Here is a 19,848-nt window from a genome sequence, read left to right on the forward strand (position 1 = left end):
ACAGCGAATGGGGGGGTGGTAAAAAAAATGGAAAATCAACTGATAAACCAAAATACCTTCCAGTGGAAAATCTACGTACTAGCCCTACGTGCTGTTGCTCCTGTGGCCAAATAGGTCGGCTTCTCAATCACCGTGCCGTGGCGAGCATCGAGGATCGGCTCCCCGGCAGCCGACTTTCGGTAGCTGGATCTCGTCCACCAGTCGTACAGGAAAAGGTACGCAAACAGGATGACCCCGGCTACCATGAGGTAGATCATCGGGAGTCCACGGGAACCTGCGACCTCCTTCTACGGAGGGAGGTCGGCACAAAAATCAACGCAATGCTAATCGCTAATGCTTGGTGGCACGAATTTTACGCGACCGGGGAAACCGCGAATCTTTCCGCGTGTTCACGACTTCACGATGACGATTCGGAAATCTGTGAATTGAAGGGAATGACGTCAAAGGTAAGTCTTCTGGTGCACAGCCTCCCCTTTTTTTTATTTGTACACTCGATCACAATTGCTTGGTCGGTTGACGTAACGAGCGCACAAAGCGCTTCCGAATAAAAAAAAACTACATTAATTTGTTTGCCGGTATTTTTTTGTTGTTGTTGAGCTTCCTAAAGGCAAACATGGCTGTCTAAATAAATTTATACACATATAATTAAACTAACCAAATGTAGCATTTGTTGTTCCTCCTTTTTTGTTTGATAACTATTTCTTAAAGCAATAATAACAGATTGACGGCAATTTAACAAATACCGTACAACAAACATTGAAAATTATACACATCAATTGTAAAGCTGTACAGCCTTATCAGCTGAATAAAATACTGAACATTATCTGCTTGTTTTAGAAACATGTGAGCGACAACAATGTAGTTAAAGTTTTCCAAATTGTACTCTCAAAAGTATTCTTATTTTTTTAATGAATAATTATGATCCAACTTCCAACAGTTGATTTACAATAAAAAATCCTGATAATAAATCACTTGAATTGTAACAATTCGTTTAAAAAAAAACAAGGCCTAAAATTGAACACAATCCACCAGACCAGACGCCTTGGCAACATGCTTGCACTTTTCCTGCAGGCTTTAAACACAATAATACACCCAATATAAACCATCGGTCACACGATACGGTCATGACCGTGCCATTCAGTGGCAATCTCCGGCTTCAACCGGCATGCTCGTTCAGTGCAAGTGTCGGTGAAACCGCGAGGTCAAACTGGAACCATTGATGGTCATTAATCGCGCACAGAGAACAGCACAAGGAACAAGACTCAATATTATATAACGAAACCGAAACGAGCTGCTGTTGTCTAAGAGCACTGCTTTCGAGTGCAATCGAAGACGAATGGTCGATAGAGCTGCACCATTGGCACCTCCATGTGCTCTTATCAGCAAACGATAATGGATTTATAATTATTATTCCTTCTCGCAAGTGCCCATCTTTGGGACATCCGCGCACGCGTTGTTCATGCTCTTGTGGAGGAGTTTAAGCCGAAAAACAGGTTGATAACCACCAGCACGATTTGTGACCATTTTTCACCATTTTTGTCTCTAACTTATCAGCGATTTTAACCACTTGGCAAGCTTACAAACTACACCACCTAGTTCTATGACCTACGACGATTAGTTACCCCTCGAAGAGCACACAATCGAACCAGCAGCGGAACTTACGTTTTCCGTTAGATCAGCTTTGTTCCACGGGGGGGAAAAACCACCCCAAAAAAGAAAAAAAACGGTACTAATCACTTCTTCACCACCGCTGGTACGCTCCAGACGTTAACGAAAGCCTACGTGAGCGACCGTACGCGGCGCCAGTACGATCGGAAATGATCTAGTTAGGCGAAAGTTGGCTTCCCCGACCGACCGATCGTGCGGTTCCTTTGGAAAGGTCATACTGGTTCCCTATCATTGCTTAGACGAGAACCTTTGGTGAAGAATTCCTGCTTTTGTGGAGCGAAAGCGATCGCTTGGAGAACTTTCAAGGAAGATCATGATCAGCCCATCCAAAAAATGATCTCTAATTATTCCAAGAGATAGAGAAGCTCTTAGAGCATCCACGATTTAGCAGTCGTGAATTTTGCCTCCTTTCGATTGGACGTTCCGTGGCGTGGTTCGGTCAGTCTCGGCTGCTAATCGCATTCGTTGAAAGTGACACTCAGCTGATCACATTTTGTCGATCGTTCTCCTGAGTCTGTCCTCCTGACTGCCAGCGGTCATCTTCAGCGTTGGTGCGCATGGTGGTGATAAGATCTGACCGGGGCAGCTTCGAACAGCAGCTGAGATCTCAGGACGAACCAAGGTCGAGTGCAATGGGGGAGGAACGTGAAACGCATCCTACTCCTGGCAACGTGATTGATTTCATTGCATCTTTCCCACACCAAGGGATCATGCGATGGGCAGCAAGAAGCTGAAAACATCTACAGAATCATACTCTCTCAATTCAGGGGAAATGTGACAATTTATTCAATTTATTTTTTCCCATTTTTTCGCAAGCTTTACACCATAGTGCAAAATGCCTGGCACTGGAACCGGTTTACCTCTTAATAATTTGCATTATTTGCTGTCGGGACAGCACGCGAAAATGACCTTTCAGAAGGCTAGAGAAAGTGTGAACCTGAGCCGATCGGGAACACCATTTAGGGGTAGCAAAACCCCCGAAACCGGATCAATTATGTAAGCCGGGGACTTCGCATTCCTTTGGCATTCTGACGAAATGGAATGGAATGGAATGTCGAATGGAATATGGGTCGCTAATTGAATCTGTCGGAACCGTAACTTCCACGGACACGATCACGTGTACCCGTTTCGCACTGCGCACAAGACACAAATCGATCGATAAGCGATCGTGTGCCCTTTTTTTTCTCTCTGCCGCTTCCAAGCATCGATTGTGCGTCAAAGAAGCAGCTTTTGTTTGGTGTTTATAGATCCTGCCCGACGATTGGGAACGTCCTTTTCGTGTACCGATGGAGTTGGCGGTAGCACGAAACATAAACCTTTGCACGATCGGACCTTCGATCGAAGCCTCGCACTTGGCAAAGGTCGCTTTGGTTATGGAAATGTGGTGAAGAAACTGAACCCTTTTTTAACGTCATACCCCTGTTTTTTTTTGTTTCGCAGCAAAACATTGAGCCAATTTAACGTAAGCTCACGTTTTTATATGCACTGACCCCGGGGGTCTATTACGGTCGTTCGCTTTAACCTTGCTCCATGAGGCGGATTTTGCGGGCGATCGTACGGGTGATCGTGGTGCGTGCAAAGACTCGGTAAGGGTGTCTCGGTAAGGGTGCATTTAACCGAGGAGCCACCTCCAAATTTCTACAACCAAACCCTGTTCAATTACCATGTGGAACTGTGGCCCATGCTAATGAGGCGCGGAGCTATGCAAATCGTAATGGTCAACACACTCAGTGGCATACTGGGAGGAATTTGTGCTATTTCAGGTGATCAAACAATGCGTGCAAACGTTTACATTTGTACTATTTGAGGGGCAGATTCATTTTTATAACTAACCAATTTAATTGAAAACCATTCTGAACCATGAGCTGAGAAATTGAGGAAAAGCAAGTGCTTCAACCGACACAAGATAAAACAGCAAAACAACATTATTCATAAACCGTATCAGGATATCAGTTCCCGCGTATCAGAGTGGGAAAAGATTATTAGGCAACCAGCTCAAGCGGCTCCTATCAGCTGATTGCCATTTTGGGAATCGCTTTCTCTATAGGCCACCACATTTAGATCGACCCATCCAGCTCGCCTTATCACCCGATGGCAACACCGTGTTGATTTGGTTCGCAAAAAATAAAGGACAGAAGAGAAAAACACGCCTCAAAAGGTGCATAGAGAAGGCGCGGGTTTCAAAATTTCGTTCCGGAGGTGGCGTGATTCGTACCATCATGATAACAAGACCACTATTATCTGCTTCGCGACTTCTAACCCACGGTAACACACACACACACACACACACAGAACGTGGGCACACACGCACAAGGAACAAACGCGTTGGATACACCGGAAAAAGGGGAAATTTTTGTGGTGGAATTAATTCTTGTCAACATTTTCTCGCCTGCTTTTTCCAGGTCACCGCCAAAAAAATTGAGGTTATGTGAGCAGAGTTTCGCAAGCCTTATCTATCGGTGATTGATTTCCAAAATACGCTAAGAAGCGACATGAATGTTGGGGTTTTTTTGTATTTCTTGTCTAAAAATCGGCAACCACACACTAGTGACACTTACTCGACTAATGTACACCGGGCATGGGGAGGAGACCCACACGAAAATGCTCCCGTTATGCTGCCTTTCCGTTACTTTCTCGGACCATGACTGAGCCAAGACCGGGCCTGGTGGTGCCGTTGATAGCGATTGGCCGCCTTGGTGCCTTGCCGGGTCGGAAAGGTAACGTAACAAGCAAAAAAAAAAAAACAACAGGCCTATCGGTCCTATGGGTGGTGGGGTGGCCGGAACGGGTCCAGGGTGTGCACCAATACCAATGGTTTGCTTAATCGCGATGGTTTTGCGATGGGCGGATTTAGGTAAACGCTTCACGTTTAATCTAAGTCGATTGCATCTCTCGCGTTGGCCGCTTCTTTTTGCATGTTGTTTTTGGTGTTAAGTGTACTTGAGGTTGATAATTTGTTGCTTAGAAGTCAGCCAGCGAGTTCAGTAAATAGATAGCCACATAAGCATCGAAGTCATGTATAGAAAATTCAATAAAATTTGTTTTCCAAACATCTCATTCACAAACGTTTGAATTATGCGCATTTGTACTGCACAACATAAATAGATATAAACCAAACACAATTTTTCAGTTATTTAACTTCGTTAATTAGTAAACTTCCTGCACGTTCAGCGTCATAATTATCATCATCACCACCACCATCGTTTGCAGCATCATCCAGCGTTGGATGCAATTTCGATCGACGAAACTGCACCCTCGGCGCAGTTTTCAATCCACGTGCACCGAAACGAAAACAATCCCATCCACCCCTACCCGACCCCCCCGCTCCACCACCCACAACGCTCCGTTTGACACCTCCCCACCCCTCTCTGAAACAACGCCCACTCCTCCCTCGTAGCAGCCTGATGCACCGGTACCGATCGAGCGTGATAAGGTGAGGGTATTTTTGTTTTGTTTACTATTTTGCAGTCATCGGTTGGTGTGACAGTACGCGACGGATGAGTGACCTTGAAACGAACACACTTAGCAGGCGGACGTCTTCGAGCGCGCGCGCGCGCCAGTGTGTGCGTGAACTTGAGAACAGCAGCGTTGCCGTGTGTGTGGCTGGCACTTCTGGCAGCCGCAGAAAAAGGGAAGAGCAAAATGAAAGTTGCACAAAGAAAACGGGCGAAGAAGCGAAAAAACGGCGTGCACGAGGTGTGTGTATGTGCGTTGGATAATTTGCATAGGTAACTCGATCAGCTCGAGCACGAGAATTTTTCCGGCAACAGTACCAACAACTGCTGCCAGAGGGCCCCACTCATTTTGCACACACTTTCGGTGGCGCTGGTAATCGGCACATAAATAGGTGCAATTTAAGCTCATTTACGTTCGCCGGACAATGCACGCCGATTTGGGCAATCTCCTATTATTCAAACGGGCATCTAACGGACTCGAGCCGACAGGACACGATAGCGACGTCCGTTCGTTCCCCGCCAGCTGGCGGATTTGTGCGCACAAGCAAAGATGCCTCAAGTGATGACGCGCCGGCGAGCATCACACCATCGCCTGTGATTGGTGGAAAAGGCTGAGCCCATATTAATTGGACAATGATGCCGTCACAGGTGCAAGCGAGCGCCAGCATCGGAGCGTCTCGAGTGCGAATGAAACAAACGCCGTCTTGCCGCAACCGCACAAGGCACTCTTCCGTCTCCTCTTCGACAACCACGCGCCACCACTTCCTGCAACACGGTCCCGACCGGCCATAGCAGCCGCTATCATATGGCGGCATGGCTGAGGCGATCAGACCTGGGGGACCATTTTCGCACGGAATTATCACCGAAACCGTTATCACCAAAACAATACAATGTGCCGCTACGGCAGCGCTACGTACACTTTTCCATATTTTCGTCCGTTAACGGTGCTCTCACGGGGAGGCTTCACCGGGAAGCCAACCTTTTTTGCCTCTTCGGTAATCGATTTTCCTCGGAATGCTGCTAGATGTCGGCACACGCTGCAATGCGGTTTTCCGCTTATTCCCGTTCCGGTATCACTTGAACACTACATAGAATACTGTCCGTTACGTAGCGCGTAATACTGTGGACAAAATCTTCGACGCAAGGACACAGCGCGACAATTTGCTCACTACGGCCAGTGCAGTCACATTTCCACCCGTAATCCCGTAGGATCACTTGAAAAGCGCACGACGGTGCGCCGAGAATGGAATTTCATTTGTTTTCCTTTTTCCTTGACGTTTCGCCATCGGCAGTCACTCACTCACAGGTTGCCTAGTGGTTGCGCAAAGAGGGCACTCACAGTGTTAACGTCAAACGTCCACAGGCCTGCTTAAGGTAGAATGCAATTCCGATTTATGCGATCAATTTTCACTCTACCTCGAGCGAAATGTTCTCACAATGTAGTCGAACGATTAAATAATCGAATGAATGCCCTTATATAAAGTAGGGGACAGTTTTTCATTCAAAATATGGCAAGGATAGTCACGGTACGGATAGGTTGCCGGACGATTGAGTGCCTCTTCGAGCTGTCAAACGTCGTTAAATGTCAAAGGCTACCATCCGCAAAAGTGGTGGTTTATCAGGAAACTTTCGGTGCACGTTGTACCAGTAAATTGCGAAATGTTCGAAACACAGATCATCCACACGGAGCATAAGGACGTAATTCACGATGTGGCGTACGATTACTACGGGCAGCGCATGGCCACGTGTTCCAGCGATCAGTACGTGAAGGTGAGCAAAGCGCGCGCAATTGGTTTGTTTACATTCGCCGGGCTTGGTCTTTCCGGCATCATGTTTACGCTGCGTTTCTAAAATGTGTTTATCTACCGTGTAGGTGTGGGACCAGAACGAACAAGGCGTGTGGAGTGTAACCTCGAGCTGGAAGTCACACTCCGGTTCGGTATGGCGCTTATCATGGGCCCATCCGGAGTTCGGGCAGGTGCTTGCGACCAGTTCCTTCGACCGAACCGTATCGGTATGGGAGGAAACTGTGGGTGAAAAAACCAATCCTGCCATGCCACCGCTGAAACGCTGGGTTCGTCGAACGAACTTGGTTGATTCTAGGACGAGTGTTACGGATGTAAAGTTTGCGCCCAAAACACAAGGCCTGATGTTGGCGGCTTGCTCCGCCGATGGTGTCATTCGTATCTACGAAGCCCCGGACATCATGAACCTGTCCCAGTGGACGCTGTCTCACGAAATTAGTGTGAAAATTCCGTTGAGCTGTCTGACGTGGAATCCGTCGATGTTTAGGCTCCATCCACCAATGATTGCTGCCGGGAGCGATGATTCGTCGCAAAGTACAGGCGGAAAGGTGTTCATTTTTGAGTACAGTGAAAACGCTCGACGCTGGGGTAAAACTGAAACCATCAGTACTATCACCGAACCCGTGCACGATATCGCGTTTGCACCGAATGTAGGCCGCAGCTATCACATTTTGGCTGTTGCAAGCAAGGATGTCCAAATTTTCAACCTTAAACCAATACTGTGAGTAACCCGCGCTCGACGGAGGAAAAATCGTTCATCTAACGATCCACACGCTTATGTTTGTTTTAGTGATCCAACGGCAAATTCGAGACTAGAAATTCAAACTGCTGCTCAATTTGGAGATCACTACTGTACGGTATGGCGCGTAACGTGGAACATTACTGGCACGATGTTAGCTTCTACGGGTGATGACGGTTGCGTTCGCATGTGGAAAAGTAAACAACGAAGAGCAAGAACGATCCCCTGAATGACTGCAATTACATTATGTTTCGTATTTACAGTGAATTATTTGAAAAATTGGCGCTGCGCGGCGGTTCTAAAGGCAGAAAACTCCGAGTCGGCTCCAGAAACGTCGGTGACAACTTCGTTGAAGTCCAGCATTGTAAATGCAACCGCTAAATATTACAAACGAGCTCCTTTAAGCCATCCTGGGCAAGTACCACGGCACTAAACCGGGGAAGGATTATCGCAGCTTGCATTCGTGATGCGGATAATTTTGGTTGCTTTAACGTGTGTTCTAATAAATAAATACTTAATAATACAATCAGAGGCAACTCTTTGTTTTATTATTTTTTTTTCTGAAATCGTAATCATAAAGGTCCTTTTTGGAAATAGTGCCTAACGGTGTGGTAAAGGACATTCCGTCGTTGATTATGACAACTTTCATCACCAACCACTAGGCAGTTGCACTGGTGAAGGAGAACACAACTTTGCACAACAGCAGAGGAAACGTCAAAATTTTCTCTGCCACCGTACTCGATTTTCAGGCGTAGAACGCAGAAGAAAATCAATCAAAAACTAGATATTGCTTGGCCACGGTGTGTCCGTTTAACTACGCTAGCATAGGATAGGATCTAGCAAATGTGTGCAAGCGAATAAACAACTCAGATACTCGTGTGCTTTTACATATTCCGTTCGATTAGCTTTCTTTGGAACGGTGCACGGGCAGAACGGATTTGTTTTCATCCTGCGCTCGGTCGGTGTGTGTGTGTGTGTAAGTGATTTCCATTTGATCACAGCTTTTCATCGCAATTTTCCGGATGAAGCTTCGAGCAGGTTGTCGAAGAATCCGGAGCCAACATGCGAAACGGCGAACCTGCTCGTGAAGCCGCGGAAGAAGTCGAAGCTCAGCATGAGATGGAGTAGCGAAGGAGAAAAAGTGTGCCCATAACCATCCCCAGGTGAAGGATGTTACAGGATGTTGTAAAGTGAAAACTGTGCACGTATGTATGCGCGTGTTAACGTTTGCTGGAAGTTTCCGGTCGCAGATGCAGTGACGAAAGGCGAACAATTCCCCACGGGCCGAGGAAAAAAAACAGGACATTAACCTTACGCGAGCTGGCTGCTTGGACCACATAATTACAGCGAGTGGCTTGTGGCAGTGCACAGGAACCCTTCATCGCTCCTCATCGTCTAGTAGTCCGGTTTTTTTGTTCGTTATACCACATCCTGCCCCACCCCTTGGCGTTCGTTCGATGAGCCAAGGACTGTCGCAGTCGGCGTTTGGTTCAGTTTTTGTTCGCATTCCGGGATCGGCGAAGATGCCCGGTTGCTGCACCACGTTCAACAAATGGCACTCTTCGAGCAAACTGAAACTACTCCTAAGGTTACCCTAGATGACACCGAATCCTGCTGCTGTACGATTGAAACAGCACAAACCATTGACGGACATACGGTAAGTAGCCTACTGCGATTGGGATGTGCTGCCTTTTTTTTGTCCGTTTTGCGTTTTCCGGCTCCCCGGTTCTCTGCGTGATGCATCCATCTTGTAGATCGATTGGCCCCATTAGTGTTCCGTTACGAAGAAAGTGGGCCAGAGAAGGATGTGTGGCCAGCGAGCTCCCAAAGCAGGAGAAAATGCTTCGACAGTCGATAGGAAAAAAAACCTACCCATTCGATGATGACTCACGCACCGCACCTTCCTGTTTTGTACTCGTCCTTGCTGGCGATGGGCGAGGGAGAGGGAGCACATCGAAATATCCTTTCCGTTTCCGGTGCTTTTCTGTTCGTTCGCTCTTCGTCTTCGTGCGTGTTCGTGTGCTTATCTGTGTTATCTGTTTTTCTGTTTCTTTTCGTCCCGATATGATTTTGTTTTATTGTGTTTTTTTTTTCTACTACCGCCATGTGTACTTCTCTCCATCCCAACCCATCCATCCATCACCAAACTTCACCACTACTTCACCGGCAACTCCACCGCACGTACGGCCTCCCCCCCTTCCCAGGAGTATGTGCTGAAAATACAGCGTGGACCGTATCCGGAAAACAGCTGGCGCATTCTGCGGCGCTACAATGAGTTTGCCACGCTCAACAAGTGTTTGCAAATTTCAGGGATCGATTTGTCATTCCCCGGCAAGAAGTTTATCGGTAAGTGGTGGTTTTCTAAGTTCTACACAATTGTGTTCCGCAAATGGGTCCTGTTTTGTGACCCATCTCGCTTCGGTTCGCTCAATGGTGCACCGTTGCGAAATTCACGGGTTTCCACGGGTCCGTAGTATGATAAGAGTGTATTTTCCTTTTACTACCGTAATTGATCACACATCATCCTTTCAGGAGGATGGGAAGGACCCGTTCGCAGGTCGAAAAGCGTATCGTAAGATGGACCAAACCCAGCTAACTTATCATCCATGCTCGAAAGCTAAAAAAGCTACGAAGCGCCAGGCAAAAGCTTCCTGGCGCCAGTTGGCAGTAGTAATAACGTAAAACCATTTCAACCCAGGAGATGGTGTCGGCGGCTTCGGGCGCGAGAGTGGGAAGGTGTCCGACACGTAACGAAGCGAGACAAGAAGTTGCCGGGAGAGGTCCTGCCCGCGATCGATAGACGTTTTTGTTTTACACATCCCCCCCTGTCCCGGCTTCTGCGGGTGTAAATATATATATTTATATATATGTGTATATATATACATCCTTGGTGACTGCAAGGAGCACCGGCCACTCTCCTGGCGCACACACTTTTGCGTCTTCCGTTCCGTGGTTTCGCCGCTCATCGATGCATCCATTTCCCTTTCGATGGATAGCGGCTGATGCTTGATGTTTATGTATGCGAGTGGTTTTGCCTGCGTACCTTATCATCTCTCCTGCTACAGAGTCAGACTACAGTGTGGGCCGTGTTGGTATAGTTTGTCTGATGTTTTATACTAGTTTTTGACTTTTTTTTTCTTCATTTCATGCGGTATTTTGCATGAGAACACATAGACAAATCAGTCTATTTTATTTGTAGTACAATTTTCGAAACATATATAATATATATGCAGCATAATATATTTGTATAATACAAATTCTAAATGACTGAGTTTTACTAACTAATTGATATTAAATTTTACACCTCCAAAAACCTTTAATTTGTTGTAAAATTAGTTTTTATTTTTTAAACATCGATCTGGTATTTGGCGTATTTTTTGTATGACAAATTAGAAAACACATTGTGGCTTCTATATAAATGTAATGCGTGGCATTTCAATCCCCACCACAAATATGGAAAAACACATTATCATCGTTTTTTTTAATTTTGACCCACCATTACGGTCCTGTTTCCAATTTCCTTTTTCCGTTTCCGTCTACCAATATTTAAAAACGTTGTCGCTAGCTTCACATGTATTTCTCGCTCTCTTTTCCCATGCTCCATACACTATAAATTGCCAGTATTTAGCTTACTATCTGATTACGCCGCCAAGTGGCAACAGCGTATCCATTGAAAATACTATTTTAATCAGAAATTATCATCCGTGTCTTCTTTTTCTCTTTCTCTATTTACTTTATTCATTCTTTTCTGCCATCTATCCCTCTTCTGATCCTTACTTTCCGCATTCCTGTATCCTTTTCCTCTATCACCTATCTTTACTTTCCTTTTTCCAGGTAATATGCGCCCAGATTTCATAGCTGAACGATTGAACGCATTACAGGAGTATATAAATCAAGTACTAATGAATCCCATATTGGCATCATCGTTACCAACCAAAAAGTTCATCGACCCGGACAGTTACTCGACGCCGTTCCATGGTAAGTACTTGTTGTACGATCCATTTTGATCCACCGTTAGTTAGCACGATTCATCATTAACCCTTGCACGGTTCTTTGTTTCCCAACAGATTTGGCCCTCCAGTATGCTTCGATGAGTTTGCGCACCGATGGCGTGTACACGCTTGGACAGTCGCTAGGTCCGATCGGTTGGCGACTGCGAAAGCACTACTTTAAGGTGGTGCACAAACCCCAGGGCAACAAACATTCGCCTGGCCATTCGACAACCAAGCATCATCTCATCAAGTCAAGCTCGCAATCGCATGGCAAACAGCACACCACGCAGGTATGCGTGACCACATCGACGGAGAAGGATTACAACAGCAGCACGAAGGATCAGAGCGGGCGGGACGATCTCATCCTATGCTGGACCGAGTTCGGGCCCGATCGGTACATCGACGAGAAGGAAATTCATACGGTGCTGAAGAACTATGGTGGCGTGCAACACCCGTACATTGTGCCGATCGAGCACATTGCGTCGAATGACAACGGCGCGTTGGTAATACGGAAGTTCTACAAGCAGGGCAGCCTGAAGGATGTGCTCTGCTCGGCCAGTCCGTGCAATCCGTTCCTATCGAAGTATGGCAGTCCGAAGGGCCGAACTCCGCTACCGTTGAAGGATCTGGCGCTGTACGCACGGCAAATACTAGAAGCGATTCGGTTTCTTCACTCAAAGGGCATGGCTTGTGGGCACGTGCACTGTGGCAACGTGATCGTGGTGGATGGCATCGCGAAGCTGATTGACGTTGAGAATTTCATCTTTGGCGTGCCATCGTTCTATCGGCCGTTTTTCGTCCAACACAGCAAAATCAACACGTGTGAGGCGATCGATGTGTACGGGTTCGGTCACTTGCTGTACGAGATGTGCATGGGTTATCCGCTGCAGGATTCGTATGCCCGTCAGATCAGCGATTGTCCCGACAGCTTGAGTGAGTGCTTCGAGCGGATACCAATCAAGAAGATATCTAATTGCATTTTTATACTGCATTTTTAGGATCTCTGCTGGAGTCGATCCTGTCGAAGGATGCTTGCAAATCCTCCCTACCCACGCTTGATCAGCTGACAACGCATCCGTTCTTCGCAGAGTACGCCGGCCATTTTAACGATCTGTATGCGACGACTATCGGTGTGCAGAAGCCGCACCTAAAGTTCTCTACCGGTGCCAAGGAGCAGCTGAAGCTGGCACTGCAAAAGACTGAGAATCGAGTGCGGGAAGAGCAACGCTCGGTGAAAAATCAAAAGCGATTGGTTCGAGTCCAAGAAATGATGACGTCCGAGGAGGAGAAGAAGAAAATTAAACAGAAGGCTGTAAGTACACCCATTTTCGTTCGCTTACATGTCACAATAATAAGGATAAGATCCTGGATATGAATGTATTGAACGTTCTTCTATCGGCATCTCTTTCCGATCAAAACATTTTCATTTTGAAGTGGAAATTCAAATATGCAACTCTTTTTGCAATTCTTAACATTTGATTTGACTGGGAAAGGTGGAAAATTTGGAGGAAATGGTTTCTGAATGTTGATGTTTCTCTCTATTCTGTAACAGAAACACGAGCAAAAGCAGGCGAAGCTACGCGCACAAAATTCCCTTCAACTGAACAATGGACCTCCATCGACGGGACCGTCCGGCATGGCGGCCACGGTGCATCTATCCAGCTCGACTGGGGTCATCGTGAAGTCCGACAGTGCGAACAGTATTACCTCTCCGCAGGAAGCGCTGATGTCTCCGCCACCGCATGCCACGGACAGCGGCGGAAGTACGTCTCCGCAGCCACCTCCTTCGGCGCCGCCAATACCTGGGCCCCCTTCGTCTTTGCCGCTGTTTCCGCCGGCCTCCGACGCGGCAGTGTTGGGGACCAGCACGTCAGGTAAGCTTGCCAAGTCAATTTCCGGTGACGAGTCGACCGGAGCCAGTGGCAACCGCAACGCGCTGCTCGAGTCCATTTGCAATTTTAACAAAAGCGGTCTCAAAAAAATCAACTTGTCCGAGGCCGGAAAGTAGATGCAAAGCGCAGAAGAAGACCGCACACTATGCTATGCTTGTCCGTCGCAATCGATAGTCCGTCGTTTTCGCACCCGTTTTCTGGGATAAAGGCTGTTGACGCAAACAAACAGAAAACATTAGTATCTAGGAAGTCTTCACAGAAAATGGATTGTTGTTTGTCTCTCTATGTTTCGTGGTGCAGGTGGTGTGGTGTGGTGCAGGTTTACCACTGACTGAAAAAAAGCTTAAAAGCAGCCGAGCAAGCTGTATGTTGAAAAAGATGATACAACAACAATAACAGCAACATAAAAAAAGGACAAAACCTGCAAATATAATGAACTTTCATCAATCTAACCAGTGAAGAGATTTCGCAACCACAGCATGAGCACGATTTTTGGACCAATTTTTCATAACGTTAGTAGCAAAATCAAATCCAAGCTTAAGTATCAGAGGTACTTAAGAAAACCCCGTAACGATCGTAAACAAACAAGAGGCACAAAGAATATAACGACTTCAGATGATGAATCAGCAAGACGTATCTAACAGACAAGCAAAGGGTGGAAGGGTGGAAATTAATCGAAGGTAGACTAGAATTGCGTACTATAAAAGAAGGCCAAAGATTGGAACAAACTAGATTGTTAGCAACCAAGCTTGATTTGTGTTGACTTTGAGGGACTGGTTTGCCAAAAAAAAACAAAGAGAAAAAATCATTCCATTTTATTTCATTTTTTTTTTGTACAAATAATGCATTCGCTATTTAAAGAAAAAAAACACCTTATTTTGTAATCTCGTGAGTTTTGTTCTATATAAAAATCGGAAAGTATTTTTCATAATTTACAAAAAAATCAACTGTTTATTTCAAGCATAGTGCCTAGCATAAAGCTGTACAATTAAATTGTTTAACGTTCCTTTGATAATGCATGCTATTGCTGTATTTGTTTCTTTGATGCTGTGTTTTTATAATTTATGGCATTATGATGAGCAAAAGATTTGGTCTATGCAAAATATAGAAAATTACGTTATTAGTATGATACATCCTAGATGAGAAAAAAATTTAGCAAAAATGATTTCACATTATCTGAAATGCTGTATGAAGTAGCGTCTTTTTCCAGAACTTTTATAATTTATTTTTTTATGGGCTGCATTTGAATCATTCTGAATTTTATGTAAATTTACTGGTGGGAATTTGTTTTGTCATAGATATTATTTAACTACAGAGATACATATTAGACAATTTTGTTGCGTTAATCGATAAGTAAAATATATGCATTGCCAAACGAGTAGTGTAGATTTGATTGTTCATGTTTTATTGGATTTTAATTATCAAATGAATGGCTGCGATGCACGGTCCTAGGAAATTCTATCGAAGTAGTTGCGTGTAGGAAGGAATAGAAGCTAGAAGTGTTGACATGAATGTTAAAGGCATTGTTTAAATCGAACCCTGTCGCGCCGGTAGATATGTAGAAGAGGACGGAACAAGGGATTAGAACAAACTGTTCGTAAAAAAAATAGGGAACTCATGAGGCTTTAATAATAGCACGTGGTATAACTGTCTGTGTTGCACTACGACCGTGTGTCACGTTCACGTCCTAGAACTGAAAATGCACCCTTGAACATCGTATTGAACTTGGTATCGTCGAAACGTTATCAAAAGCTTGCGTACTGTGCTGATCTGTTGTGCCAGAGGTATATTATGGGTGCGTTGTACTATTTTGCACATTTTGCTAGCAAAATGCTGTTCTGTGTGTTGCTAGTTGCGCACGAAACAGCAATCCATTCGCTTGTGTATGTCCGAAAGAGCTACCCCCTATTAGTAACATTCGTAAATATACGTTATGTCGACTGCTTTGCGACCGTTACTATATATATATATGTGCCTGCTTTTCTTGAATGCGAATGTCCGATTCGGCTCGGTGCGTTTCGCTCCTTATCACTGCTGCCTGCGTGGATAAATCACAACGTAACTGTGTTTAGTTTTATGATATTGTGCATCTAGGAATCGCTTGATAATTAGCTTGTGATCAAGCTCTATAGTTTGAACGTTACTTCGTATGTGCTGGGAAAATGGTAAACGGCAATCATTAAAGCGAAGAGTGCGATAATAATTGAAAGATGTGATATGATTTTTAGTGCGTGCACCCGACCCATTTGGTTCATGTATCGCCCCTTGAATATCTTTTGTTTCGATACTATTTAAGGATAATTTGGTGTAGAGAAATGTAACCAACAGCCATGAGTTAACTGATGCGTAACAAGTAATAACATTTGGGACGAGTTCGTTTAGACAAGCGCTAAATACTTTTCCCAGTTAACGCGTCTTGCATTAAACGTATATGCATACCTAAACATACTGTCATCGTCCGTTCGGGATACCGGAAGAGAAACTGTTCGCTGATGGAAATGATCTTATGAGCAAAAAAACATAGGAATACTACTGCATACATAGGAATACTACTGCAGTACACTAATGTGAAGGAAGTTGTTAAAATAGAAATCTGAACCAATAACGATTACTTTTTTAACCATGAGCAACTACAAAAGTCATGTTTACAGCTGGAACGCACAGACGCGTACCGATGCCAGGACGCGAACTACGGTGATTAGAATGTATCAAATTGTTTGCCAAAGGAATCGTTTGCCAAGGGAAATGATGTCTGCAAGAGAGGCTTCATGCGTAGCGTGGTCCTTGAGCACATTTGTGTCGAATCTGGGAGTAGTGTGTTTTATTTTAAGTTTTGGGTGCGTTAGCATTACACAAAATCAAACTATGGTAGGGTGCTAAATGAGGCGCATTCAGGCGGTCTGTAGATGGAACACATTCGGCTGGCAGTTGATTGCAAAGTCATCATTTCATAGCGTAGCCGTAAACAAACTAAAAGTATATGTTTAGTGCCATAATACTCCAGCTAACTAAAACCTAAACAAAAAATGCAAAGATCAATAATTGTGCCCTACCGTGCGCTCATCAATAGACACACCCAAACAAACACACACGCTATCCAGCTTCACAATTCTAAATTTCCTCTACGTTTGGAGTATGGCAACTGTTTCGCAGTGAAGGTGGGAATGGCCATTTTCCGTCATGCGAGTGGGCACTATGATAAAAGAAAAAACGATAGACACAAATATCAACCATAATAGTCCATGTGGAAGTATTTTCCTATTGCGACGCTAAATAGAGAATCTTCTACACGTTATTATACATAAATATACATATAAACAAACAATATATTTACGAAACGCAGTAAACGCGAAGGAAAAAAAAAGTAATCAGATAACAGATTAAAAAGTAAACAAAAAAACTCTATTTCTTACTATAATTGTGATTTATGTGGAAAAAGTGTATCCTGATATATCTCCCTTTTATAATAACATTATACAATCGAAAACGAAACGAACGACAAACAGGCAGTCGACACCGCACAACTACGGTAGAATCATCCCTAGGAATTGCTGGGAAATATCTCCCCAGCCCGGTTGGTGCTGGTACGGTACGCATTCTGAACGAGAAACAAAGCTGTAAAGAAGAAGATGCAAAAAAAAAGAATATTCATATTAACTGTGTCGTAAGTAAACTGTGCTGATCTAAATACAAATTAAACACTAAATGTAAACACTCTGTAATGCAAAATGATTAAACCAAACAAATTTCCTCCCCACAAAAACACACACACACACACCTAGCAGCGTGTAGTATCTAGCGTGGGGAATAAATTTTAATGTAAAACCAAAGGAATGTTGATTAAAATCATCTTATCTTCGGTGCGTTTGGCACCGAAATAAATCATTCAATGACTCGCTAGTTTGTAACAACGATGTGCAAAGTGCACTCGTTTCATCATGTAATATCCTATTATGATTTGTTTGTTTGTTTCTCCTATTTTTATGCTATTTTCGCTATACGCCAGTTCGTGCGTGTGCCTCATGTGCGCCAAACTTTTGTACGAATAACTTCCTTTACTTGCGTAAAAATTTTATTTATGATACTTTGTTTTTGCAGTATTGTCGGTTGAGAGAGGAAATATTGCTTCAAACCACGTAGCTGGTAGCCAAAACGCTACGAAATGCGCGGTAGAAGAAAAAAAAAAACACTATTTGCTCGTTACGGTTTCTCGTTATTTCATAAAGCTATCTTTCATACATCTCGTTACAAGCTGTTTGGGTACGATGCCTGTATCGTGCGAGCGGTATATGTACTACACAAATGCAAGAAAAAAAAACAAAAGTTAAACAAATGCGATTTAGCAGTAGGAAGAAACTCTCAATCAAACGAATCATGCAAAACGTGTTAAAAAGGGAGGTTAATAAAACGGCAAAACAATAAGAGTCGCCCCAAAGAACTATCCAGCCTCGGAGGAAGCGCCATTCTTCGTGCTAGCAACATTGTCGTAGCTAAACACTTTCTCTTGTAATATTTGGGCAGTAATCAAGCGGTGAATGCGATGGCGATGCCAGGTAACACGGTCCAAAGCCGAACAAAGATAGTAGCGAGTAATGCAACGCTTCTCCCGCTGCATTCACTGGAATCAAAACCAAAACCAAAACGATCATAAGTAAAGCTGTCGTAAAACTGAATCACTTACCAACTTTATATTACAACCAATCAAAACGGATAAATAAAGAACCTGTCTTAATCGGAGTAATCGGACTAGTGGTGGATCGGAAGTGTTTGTGTGTGTGTCGAGCTGTGGAATACGTTGTTTGTCTGTCCGCTTCCGCTATGAGCAAGCAAAATTTTTGCACCTTAATTTTCGGTTCCAATTTCAGATCATATGCAATTTTTGTTCGAATGCTTTCATTGATAATTGAATGTGATATATTTTATCAACCTGAGGCGTATGGGTTTGTTTTATTACAGCTGCTTATTACAAATTAGCGATTGACTGAATTATGTGGTAATGGATTTATTTTATTTACATTTAATTTGCACTACTATTATTTTTAGTGTCTATACAAACCCCTATATCCTACTGATATACTTATATTGATTATTTTCAGCATTAGGAGAGCAAAACAACAAGGCTGGGAATTTTAACAGATATTTACATTGAATATTAACACATTCGGGGTTCATGTTTTTCACAGAATGATGAAACAAATTAAAAAATGTGAATGAGGAAGAATAATTGACTAAATAATTGTTTATACACAATTATATTGCTATTCGTGATTTATATGGTTAAACAGTAACTAAATAGCTTAATGCTCAATTTAACTTGATTTTTAATTGGGACATTAAATACATTAAATACATAAATAAATTGAATATTTTTGGCGCAATTTGCATTAATATTTTTTGTCACGAATATGAAACATAATAAATGATTAATCTAACTATTTTAATCTTGTTTTTATTCCACCAATTACTCGGAAACAAACTTGAATGTTTTCAGAGCTTTCGGAAGGTATTAAACATCCTAAAATGTATATGTATCCTCTTCCAAAACATGTACAGTTGAGTGCTACATGCAGAAAACCCATTTTTTTCTAGATTTTTAACGTATAGGAAATATAAATTGCTTATTTGGAAACTTTAGTACAATCTGTAGTTTTAGTTATATCTTGCTGACACATAAAAAAACACTGCACTGGAAAGAGTAAATGGAGAATTAACGTTTCTCAATTGGTTACAGTTATCAAAAAAATAATTAAATAAGTGTGTTTTTTTAATAGTTTACAAAACAATGAAATTCCGGATATGTTCTAAAATTGGCTTTTTTACATTTGTAAAAAAAATCAACTTATCTAAAATAAAGCATACTGGAGTCCCTTAAAGCTAGTCCAGCCTTAAACCCATTACATGCACTAGCCCTACTTTAAAAGCCTGCCAGAGACAGAGAGAGAGAGAGAGAGAGAGAGAGCGAGAGAGCTTAAACTTCTTAGCCCAATAATGAACACACATTTGAGGTCGGCCGTACTTCCGGTTACCGTCGTAACGCGCCTGATGAAGGTTAACGACGACCAACGGGGTTGGCTGGCCAGCGTAACAATTATGTCAGCCCAACGAAATCATTATCGTCAGCGGTCGGAATCAATTTAAGATAAACTTTCGACCCCCGTGCGGATGGGGTTCAAAAACAAACACAAACCCCGGGCCGTGCGTCCCAGTGCAAAGTCACATTAATGTCTTCATTTGGGCGCCGGTTCCATGGACCAGTCGAGCCGGTTTCGACATGGTCAACGCGCTCCGGAGAAGCAC

At 43.7% G+C, this 19,848-nt stretch overlaps 2 protein-coding genes across 2 annotated transcripts; both read left to right on the plus strand.

Moving 5' to 3' along the window:
* Positions 1-6,782: 6,782 nt before the first annotated feature.
* Positions 6,783-8,142, plus strand: LOC128723108 (nucleoporin seh1). The gene is made up of 4 exons (XM_053816817.1): positions 6,783-6,893; positions 6,997-7,649; positions 7,719-7,864; positions 7,931-8,142. Exons 1-4 carry the CDS (start codon positions 6,783-6,785, stop codon positions 8,098-8,100), a joined length of 1,080 nt encoding a protein of 359 aa, XP_053672792.1. The 3' UTR covers positions 8,101-8,142.
* A 3,359-nt stretch (positions 8,143-11,501) lies between these two features.
* On the plus strand, positions 11,502-13,667 carry LOC128725735 (PX domain-containing protein kinase-like protein). The gene is made up of 4 exons (XM_053819501.1): positions 11,502-11,645; positions 11,735-12,592; positions 12,658-12,971; positions 13,212-13,667. The coding sequence occupies exons 1-4, from the start codon at positions 11,507-11,509 to the stop codon at positions 13,665-13,667; spliced, it is 1,767 nt and encodes a 588-aa protein (XP_053675476.1). The 5' UTR covers positions 11,502-11,506.
* Positions 13,668-19,848: the final 6,181 nt, after the last annotated feature.

The sequence above is a fragment of the Anopheles nili genome, chromosome 3, assembly GCF_943737925.1.
Source record: "Anopheles nili chromosome 3, idAnoNiliSN_F5_01, whole genome shotgun sequence".
Lineage (NCBI taxonomy): Eukaryota > Metazoa > Arthropoda > Insecta > Diptera > Culicidae > Anopheles > Anopheles nili.

Coding starts and splice junctions, on each gene's coding strand:
- LOC128723108 (XM_053816817.1), top strand. CDS start 6,783: ATGTTCGAAACACAGATCATCCACACGGAGCATAAGGACGTAATTCAC. Junction 6,894..6,996: donor CCAGCGATCAGTACGTGAAG/GTGAGCAAAGCG, acceptor TCTACCGTGTAG/GTGTGGGACCAGAACGAACA. Junction 7,865..7,930: donor TTGCGTTCGCATGTGGAAAA/GTAAACAACGAA, acceptor TCGTATTTACAG/TGAATTATTTGAAAAATTGG.
- LOC128725735 (XM_053819501.1), top strand. CDS start 11,507: ATGCGCCCAGATTTCATAGCTGAACGATTGAACGCATTACAGGAGTAT. Junction 11,646..11,734: donor TTACTCGACGCCGTTCCATG/GTAAGTACTTGT, acceptor GTTTCCCAACAG/ATTTGGCCCTCCAGTATGCT. Junction 12,972..13,211: donor AGAAAATTAAACAGAAGGCT/GTAAGTACACCC, acceptor ATTCTGTAACAG/AAACACGAGCAAAAGCAGGC.